Raw genomic sequence first — 9,670 nt, forward strand, 5'->3', positions numbered from 1 at the left:
AAAAGGAGAGTGCCAGAGGGTGCGAGAGGGACGAAAGAGGAGGGGTTGTGGGACGTTTTAGAGTCCTGTTTACCTTCTCTTCTGACAGACTGGCGGGCAGATTTAGGTCTTTGACATTTGGAAAGTCTGGCAGGAGCGTCCCCAGTTTGGAGCGTGGTGAATACGCCACTGTTTGCTTGGTGACCTCCTTCTTGCCAGTCTCGTTCACCCACGCCGCCCCCTTCTTGGAATACATCACATCGTAGTACTGGGAACTCTCCTTCACAGCGATGCCATAGTAGTGGTACCTTTAGGGAATAGTTGTTAGAGATGTGTATAAATGGAAAATAAAGTTTTCACAGTCATCTTTTCTTGCTGTGGATTTATTTGACCAACATTTCCACTAAAGAGCCTTAATCTGGGTGTGAGGGTGTGGCATGTCATCATAGGATTTTGAGGGGTTGCATCCTCAAATAGTGAAGAGTACTGGCTTGAAGAATCCTTAAAAGCAGGCTCTCACTCTTCACTATCTCCATCCAACTATCATTCTCTGATACTGAGTATTTTTTAATTGAAAGGTTGAGTTTTTAACTTTCGTCATACAAAACAATGGTGTTTCTCTTGAATTAATGAAAAAAATACGAAAACCAATGTGCACAAAGAAGGACATGACAGCTCATGCATTGAGGAATTTTGATCATAAAAGTAGACAAGAACGTTGACTTACTTTGACTGTCCCCTGGTCCCCAGTCTTCTTGTGGTTAGTTGTGGAAACTGTTGTCTAATAATCTGTTAGAATCAGAGAATTTTGAAGTGTATCAATTATTTTTCCTCTGTGAGATTCTTCATGCTTTTTGATGTGTATATCCTCCATGTAAAGCACCTATTAAAAATGCATTATCACTCTTGACAGGATATCACACTGTAGATGTAAAATAAGAGATACACTAAAAGGACAGCTCAAGAAAAAAGTCCACAATTTCCTCAGCTAGCGGCTGAAGTAACAACCCCATCCAGAATTATTAATATTCTTGTACAGCTCAAAGAATGACAGGAAAATCCATATTGAACATATCAATGAATCAAGTAAAAGTATCTCAAATGTTTTGGGTTAGTATCTGTTTAATGAGGTCTGTTCTAGATGTGAAGAGCTGTGAAGTTCCCAGAGCCTTAACAACAGGGAGGTCTGTATTGGAGAAAAAGGCTTTGGGAACCATATTATTTTTTTACATGTTCAGGGGTATTATTTTTTATATATATTAAAAACCTCTACAAAATCTCTCCCCTCCCCCTCTTTCTTTTTGTCCATGAGATTGGCTCCTTGGTTCAGCTCCTGGTGCAGAAACTTTAGCAAACAGTGGAGCTTTCCATTGTGTGGGGTGAAAAAAGAGGCCAAGCTGTGAAGTTTCTGTCAGGCCCCGCTTGATAAATGAGCAGACAGGGAGGCAGCCCAGGCCCTTGCTCGTTTTTTTGTCCCAAATCAATGAAGCCTTCCTAAAGGACACCCCACACTGCTCCAGCCACTGATCTAACATTCCGCAACATCTCACCCTTCCAGATTTCCTTTAATTACACATTAATCCAGGCCCCTTCTCTTTTTCAATATCCTCCGACAGGAGCTGGGGAGGGATGGGGTGGGGGAGTGGGATGAGGATGGGGTTGGGGGTCAGGGTCCGGGTGTTCGGGGTGGCTGGGAGTAGGTGGGTAAACGGGCGTCTCTGGGTTTCGGGAACAGAGGCGAGCATGTTTACTCTAGCTGTGTAATCAGTCCAGTGGTTTTCAGAGGAACCATCAGTGGGCTGTTCCGTTGGCTCTCAATAACTACAGTACTTTCGGAAAGTATTCAGACCCCTTGACTTTTTCCACATTTTGTTAGGTTAGGTTGTTATTATAAAATGCATTAAATTGTTTTTCCCCCCTCAATATCTACACACAATACCTAATAACAACAAAGCAAAAACAGGTTTTAAGAAATTGTTGCTAAATTATATATATTAAAAAAACTGAAATATTACATTTACTTAACTATTCCGACCCTTTACTCAGTACTTTGTTGAAGCACCTTTGGCAGCGATTACAGCCTCGAGTCTTCTTGGGTATGACGCTACAAGCTTGGCACACGTGTGTGTATTTGGGGAGTTTCTCCCATTCTTCTCTGCAGATCCTCTCAAGCTCTGTCAGGGTGGATGGGGAGCGTTGCTGCACAGCTATTTTCAGATCTCTCCAGAGATGTTTGATCGAGTTTAAGTCCGGGCTCTGGCAGGGCCACTCAGAGACTTGTCCTGAAGCCACTCCTGCGTTGTCTTGGCTGTGTGCTTAGGGTCGTTGTCCTGTTGGAAGGTTTCCTCCAGATGTTACGCTTGGCATACAGGCCAAAGAGTTCAATCTTGGTTTCATCAGACAAGATAATCTCGTTTCACATGTTCTGAGAGTCTTTAGTTGCATTTTGGCAAACTCCAAGTGGGCTGTCATGTGCCTTTTACTAAGGCGTGGCTTCCATCTGGCCACTATACCATAAAGGCCTGATTGGTGGAGTGCTGCAGAGATGGCTGTCCTTCTGGAATGTTCTCCCATCTCCACAGAGGAACTCTGGAGCTCTGTCAGAGTGACCATCGGGTTCTTGGTCACCTCCCTGACCAAGGCCCTTCTCCCCCGATTGCTCTGTTTGGCCAGGTGGCCAGCTCTAGGAAGAGTCTTGGTATTTCCAAACTTCTTCCATTTAAGAATGATGGAAGCCACTGTGTTTTTGGGGACCTTCAATGCTGCAGACATTTTTTGGTACCCTTCCCCAGATCTGTGCCTCGACACAATCCTATCTCGGAGCTCTACGGACAATTCCTTTGACCTCATGGCTTGGTTTTTGCTCTGACATGCACTGTCAACTGTGGGACCTTATATATACAGGTGTTTGCCTTTCCAAATCATGTCCAATCAATTGAATTTAGCACAGGTGGACTCCATTCAAGTTGTAGAAACATCTCAAGGATGACCAATGGAAACAGGATGCATCTGAGCTCAATTTTCAGTCTCATAGCAAAGGGTCTGAAAACGTATGTAAATGTGGTATTTTAGTTTTTAGTTTTTAATAAATTAGCAACAATGTCTAAAAAACTAGTTTTTGTTTTGTCATTATGGGATATTGTGTGTAGATTTTTGAGGATTTTTATTTATTGAATCTATTTTAGAATAAGGCTGTAACGTAACAAAATGTGGAAAAAGTCAAGGGGTCTGAATACTTCCCGAAGGCACTGTACACGTCGATATTACTTTGCAAATATACCGTTACAAGCCATGAGACTGATTTACATACACAATCAGTAAGCATGCTATTCAATGCTATTTATTTCCCTCTTCGTGTTTTACTATTGTCTATGAAGAAGATAGTTCTGAAAGATGGTAACCTTCCTACGCAGGTATAGCCTACTGCACCAATGGGGCAATTTCACTTTCTCTTTCTGTGTAGTATTATGTTCACAACATTAGTTTGGGCTAAACCAAGCAGGCCCTCCTAAATTCACTGTTAAACTGGTCAGTGACGGGTCAGAGTGCTGTGTCCTACCTTCCCAAAGCTGGCGGCGTTGACAGGCTGTGTGTCGTGCTTCTCACAGAAGTCCAGGTAGTGCATGTAGAGAGCACTGCGGGGGATACAAACCCCTTCTGCAATCTCATAGTTCTCCTCCAGCCTGTAGGTGAAAAGCAGACCTGTCAGTCAATCCCCCCCGAATACCATGGACTTCTTACTGACCTCAAAGACATCTTTAGTCTGGCATCTACCGTATTTACCGGCATCCAAATAAAGTGTCACCCAGTTTACTCTTCAGTCAAGGGAAGGTGGACCATATTAGATGAATAATCTAACCTAAATTAGGAGCTACTTTGCGAAATTACATGTGGATTTATTTTTTTAACATCTGGGAAAGACGGAACTACAACCATCATTTCAAAGCATAATATCTCTACTGTATAGCATAAATACTCTACTGTATAACATAATATATCCACTGTATAGCATAAATACTCTACTGTATAACATAATATCTCTACTGTATAGCATAATATCTCTACTGGATAGCATAATATCTCTACTGTATAGCATATATACTCTACTGTATAGCATAAATACTCTACTGTATAACATAATATATCCACTGTATAGCATAATATCTCTACTGTATAGCATATATACTCTACTGTATAGCATAAATAATCTACTGTATAACATAATATCTCTACTGTATAGCATAAATACTCTACTGTATAACATAATATATCCACTGTATAGCATAATATCTCTACTGTATAGCATAATATCTCCACTGTATAGCATAATATCTCTACTGTATAGCATAATATCTCCACTGTATAGCATAATATCTCTACTGTATAGCATATATACTCTACTGTATAGCATATATACTCTACTGTATAGCATAATATCTCTACTGTATAGCATAATATCTCTACTGTATAGCATAAATACTCTACTGTATAGCATACATACTCTACTGTATAGCATAATATCTCTACTGTATAGCATAATATCTGTACTGTATAGCATAAATACTTAACAAAACTAAGCATTAAAACATGCGTGAAGAGCTTCAAAGTGCTATAATACACTTATCGGCTGTGATCAATCACTCTTAGTAGCATACATGTAATACAATTCAGGATGATAAAAAAAGTTATTTTGAACTTCTCATGAACATAAAATTAACTGTGATGTTTGCTATTACTCATAAGTATCAAGAGGCTATGTACACCTGTATTTTAAGTGCAAAATAAAGCAACAACTATTATTTTATCTGTCCTATTACAGAGCAGCGTTAAATAAAAACATTTCACAGGAATACTCAATATTTTGACTCATCAACACCTCCCTCAAGCGATAAACCAAAACAAAAAGGAACATTTCAGGAGTGAGATCAAAATGGGAAATTCCCTCACTGCTGTTGAAATGTGAATAGCTGTGTAATCCCTGGGGATTTACAACGCTCCTCTATATTCCCATAGACCAGGGATATCTATCTAAATAAGAATCTATGTGTATGACAACAACACTATGAACGTTTGAACATCTTGAAGAACAATCTGGCCTTATTGGCCATGTACTCTTATAATCTCCATCTGGCACAGCAAGAAGAGGACTGGCCACCTCTCAAAGCCTGGTTCCTCTCTAGGTTTCTTCCTAGTGTTCTGCCTTTCTAGGGAGTTTTTCCTAGCCACCGTGCTTCTACATCTGCATTGCTTGCTGTTTGGGGTTTTAGGCTGGGTTTCTGTATGGCACCTTATGACATTTGCTGATGTAAAAAGGGCTTTATAAATACATTTGATTGATTGATTGATTGAACACTACACAAACCAACCCGCTTCAACTTCAGTGGCATGAAAATGACTGATAAACACATATTCACCACCCTTCAAAAAATTACATCTCCAACAAACAGACCGATCAAGTGTTTTCACCATTGTGTTTTCACCAGAAGGAATGAAATATCAGGTACAGACAACAAATAATTAAACGAAGGAGAATGTCTTGACATAGCCAGCTTACTGTTTTAATTGTGTCTAATGAATACTATTTCCTTCTGATCATAAAAGGTGCAACTACACAGGTCCTATGAATGCATGAAAATATTTCTATTTTTGTGAAAAAGCCATTATACTAATTAAATCATCCTTCCAGCCCAACAGCGGCATCCATGTCATATTGTAAATGTAAACTGTAAGCACCCTTACAATGCTCACCAAAGCTGATAAATTGATAGTTCGCTTCTTAAAAGGTGCTGTTTGATGTTACAATTATGTCCTTCATCTTTACATGATTACATTTTATAGGCCACTACATGAGAAGACTGTATACTGTATATATCCTCAAACATATTTTTGCAAACAATATAAGAACAAAATAGAGAAATGCACTTGTTAATGTGATCATCAAACAAAAAGCTAAATTGCAAATGCATCAAATAATACAAAATAAATGTGCAGAATAGTTCATGCGTGGAGAACATTGAATTAACATTACATCTCTAGAATTACAGCTTTAGGACAAAACAACATTATGCAAATCTGATTGGATTTTGTTGGACCAAGTTCCATACTTTCACCAAAAAGTAGATAATGAAATAAACAGGCCAGGAAAGAGGTGAATATACGAACACTTACCATTGTAGGGTAGCTGGTGTTGAATGTGGTTTAGATGCCCTGTTGTTTTCTTTCTCCTCATCTTTCACAGACAAAAAAGGAATGTGTCAACTATTTTCAACCATCACACCCCTTCAATTAAGTACCTAGCCAGCGCAATATAACATTTTATTAAATAACCAGTTGCTGTAAATGAAAATGGTCAAATTTAAAATGAAATCTAAACTGATCAAGGCCAGACAAAAGGTTGATGCAGTACACTATAACTAAAAAAGTGATCGTTTCTCTCTTTATCCAACTATTCTACTCTGCAACAATCACCAATATTATGATTATGATAATCAGTGGATTATCACGGACATTTGTTATTGACACGTTTTGTGAATAAATTTGTGTGCTTTATTTGAACAAATTCCAATCCTACAAGTGCACTGACTTTTGCCATATTTTAGGCATCTTATTATTGCGCACCTTTTTATAGCAAATATCAATTTAATCAATAGCATTCTTAATTAAGCTCCATGACAATAGATTATTTGAAGAGATATTTATCCATTGCTTTATGAGTTGGAGTAATAAATACAACATTAAAGCGTTATACAGTCACTGCTTACTTTCGTCATTGGACGTATTCCCCAGGGACGTGTGGCTGGAACACCGCTTGCTCTCGTTCTCGTTGAGGCATCTTTCAATCCAGCTCTCTAGAAAAAGGCAAGATGGCCCACAGATCAGGGGAAAGCCTACAGAAATGTACAATTGTAGGTTTCTTTCAGTAGCCCACGTGAAGATTCATTATTTATTAATTTGCGCTATGGCCCATCAAAATGTGGCAACAATTGGGTGTTCAGATTTGTCCAATATTTTGTTAGCCTACTCTATTGTCCCTAATCAATATCGGGCCTATTTCAAAATGTGGTTCACAAAAAAAGTTATCTCAATAAATCACAATCTAACAATCAGGTTTGTTTATCAAAAGTTGACTTTGCTTAAAGCTGCAGCTGCCTTTTTATACCTTAATTTTAAGTCACATTTTGCCAAATGCAAAAAAAGGCCAAAGACTCAGTCTAGCTCACGTCTAAACAGTGCACAACCAGTTGCATATCACTGCCTACACACACTCATTTGGTAACCTAATGTGACAGAGCAATTCGACTACAATCTATTGTTGGGGCCTAGCGCAGTTGTGCTTCTATTTGAAATGTTTTCACCAACACTGCAGGAATCATTCATTGTTCTTGAGGGGACTACAAGCGCGCACACTTGCCCAATTGAGTCCGCGCTCATTGCTAGAGCAGCCTCGCGACACAGAGGCCTTTGTCCCATTCTAATTTCTACTTAGAAATAGCTCAACTGGTGTCCTTTCTTGGGACAGAAACACTTCTAATATTTCTCGTAGTCCTGTAGATCCTGTTGCCCGCATGACAACAATCACCATAGTAGCAGTTGCCAGGTTTGACTGTTGGCAAGGCAACCTGTTCCATCCCATCAGAAGGGGTTGGAGAAGAGGTCAGGGAAATAGAAAAGTTAGAGACTCCGAACTAAAAGGATAAATTAACATTTGGTTGATGAGTGGCACGCGCTGTTACAATAAATAGCCTAAGACATGAGTTAGAATGGTTTATCTCATGAATAAAATCAAACGTGTAGGCTATGCCTAATTTATCTTTGATCTTTGCAATGCCCTCATATTCTATAGCCTTAGGCCAGGCATTCGTTTTTAATTGTAAGAACAGAACAGTATGATAAGGCTGCCTGACATTGTTTACAACGAGAACACGTGCTGTCATCAGGTCCATCAAGTTTAAAGGAATTATCAAATTAATAAACAAAAATAATCATTATTGTCATCATCATAATTATTTATAATAATATCACCATCATTACATCACATTACATCATTACAATTAATACCAGTACATTATTAGGCTGACGTGTAACATATTTAAATGTATTGTGCACTAGACTAGCTGATACTTTAAAATGTTTCCCCAATCATTGATGAAGTTAGTCCACTGAGGTGAAAATAATTCTCCATTGTAGCACTGGTCCTTGGGTTGTAATTGAATCATTTGCCATGAGCACAGATAAAGTAGAGCTCTAAATAATTGGATTAAATTCGATCAACGGGCTAAACGGATCTCTGATAATTTTATAGGCACACTCTTTCATGTTAACCAACTCCCCACCAGACAGCGAATTACCATAAACAGCAGGGGGAAAAACTCCCCGACGATTATAAAGTAAAGTAAATAAACGAGTCGAATAAAATTAAGTATGACGTTGGATTAAGAGCACAATTAGAAAAACGCATAGCTAAAGCCGCAACATTCATTCTAACTAATTATAGCCTACATCTGCATATTATGGCTGTTACTTATAATCGCCTTATTTTAACATTTTAAGAGCCCACTTTTCAGAAGAAGGCTATTTCTGTTACTTTCGCGATACAATACGTTTACCATAAATATTTAGTTTTTGATATTACATCGAATTTACTTTAGGCTGCTTCTCGGGTCATGCCGTGCGACTTTATCCTGCTGCGGGCGACTGCCCGCTTATTTCAGAAGTTGTTTACAAGAAGCAGGTGCATCGCAGGCTACAAGCGCCTCGAAGGCTTGGAAGATACTTTTTTCCCAAAGAAATTGAAAACTTTTAGGAATCCTGCTGTAAGTTGCTGAATGTAGTCTAATAGTTGACATTTCATTCATGCTCCTTAATCAACGTTTAGGCACAAAATAAATGGCCTAATGTCATTCCATAATCAAACCACCCCTAAAACCTGCTTTTTGTTGGTATATATTTGTCATGAGTTAATGGCACAAAACCACAATTTATCTTTTGTTGACGTCTTAAAGAAACTAAAATCTAACACATGGCTCTAAACTGGCTGTTTAGAAAGTCACAAATTCCCAGGGGCCCAGTGGCTATAGTGATCCACAACAGAAAGTGGTTCCCCATGCATCCTGATAAGGCAAGTCTGCAGTGTTGCCGGACAGGATGACCAACCTGTGGAATCCATATCAGGCTCCTCCAGCAGCCCACAATGCATCCTCTTCCCATCAACGGCACACTGGCTCCTCCAAGAAAATGGCTCTGTGCACGTCTCCCCCTCCTCAGTAGGTTTCCTCTTGTCTAGCTCCGTGTCTCCGTGACCACTGCCTATCCGTGGCAGGAGATGGTGAGGCTCTGGGCTCTGCCGAGAGAGGGGTGGTGTTGGTGGTGAGGGGAGGTGGTGGTGGGGGAGGGGGGGGGGGGGTGAGACTCCAGAAATCCAGCGGGGGGAAAGCCAGACCCGTCAAAATGTTTGCTGATGTTTCATGGGAAAGGGTCTGATTTTATAGGAGCCCTGATGGGGACATGTCATTGATAGGCTCAGAAGGCTGATGAATGGCCTCAAGTCAGATGGGGATGTGGCAAGGCTCACTGGAAGTCTTTTGTGGGGCTGCTTTGAATAAGAAAGGCTCCCTCCCCAAGAAAAAAAGAGGCTTAGATCTATGCAATCCTAGCACTGTGGCCTCCCCGTCTTCCATTATAGCATTTAATA

The 9,670-nt window shown here is 39.7% G+C and overlaps 1 protein-coding gene across 2 annotated transcripts in view; it reads right to left on the reverse strand.

The window, feature by feature from the left end:
• The window catches only part of LOC139416210 (transcription factor RFX4), a 29,708-nt gene extending 20,245 nt beyond the window's left edge, over positions 1-9,463 (reverse strand). The window contains exons 1-6 of one of the 2 annotated variants that reach the window (XM_071164613.1): positions 9,133-9,463; positions 6,741-6,827; positions 6,148-6,208; positions 3,539-3,662; positions 707-768; positions 74-287 (exon numbers count right to left, since the gene is read on the reverse strand). In XM_071164613.1, coding sequence (XP_071020714.1) covers positions 74-287; positions 707-768; positions 3,539-3,662; positions 6,148-6,208; positions 6,741-6,827; positions 9,133-9,175 — 591 coding nt within the window. In that variant the 5' untranslated portion in view covers positions 9,176-9,463. The remainder of the gene's footprint in view (positions 1-73; positions 288-706; positions 769-3,538; positions 3,663-6,147; positions 6,209-6,740; positions 6,828-9,132) is intronic. The other variant, XM_071164620.1, reaches the window with a different exon arrangement.
• Positions 9,464-9,670: the final 207 nt, after the last annotated feature.

The sequence above is a fragment of the Oncorhynchus clarkii genome, chromosome 1 (genome assembly GCF_045791955.1).
Source record: "Oncorhynchus clarkii lewisi isolate Uvic-CL-2024 chromosome 1, UVic_Ocla_1.0, whole genome shotgun sequence".
Taxonomy (NCBI): Eukaryota; Metazoa; Chordata; class Actinopteri; order Salmoniformes; family Salmonidae; genus Oncorhynchus; species Oncorhynchus clarkii.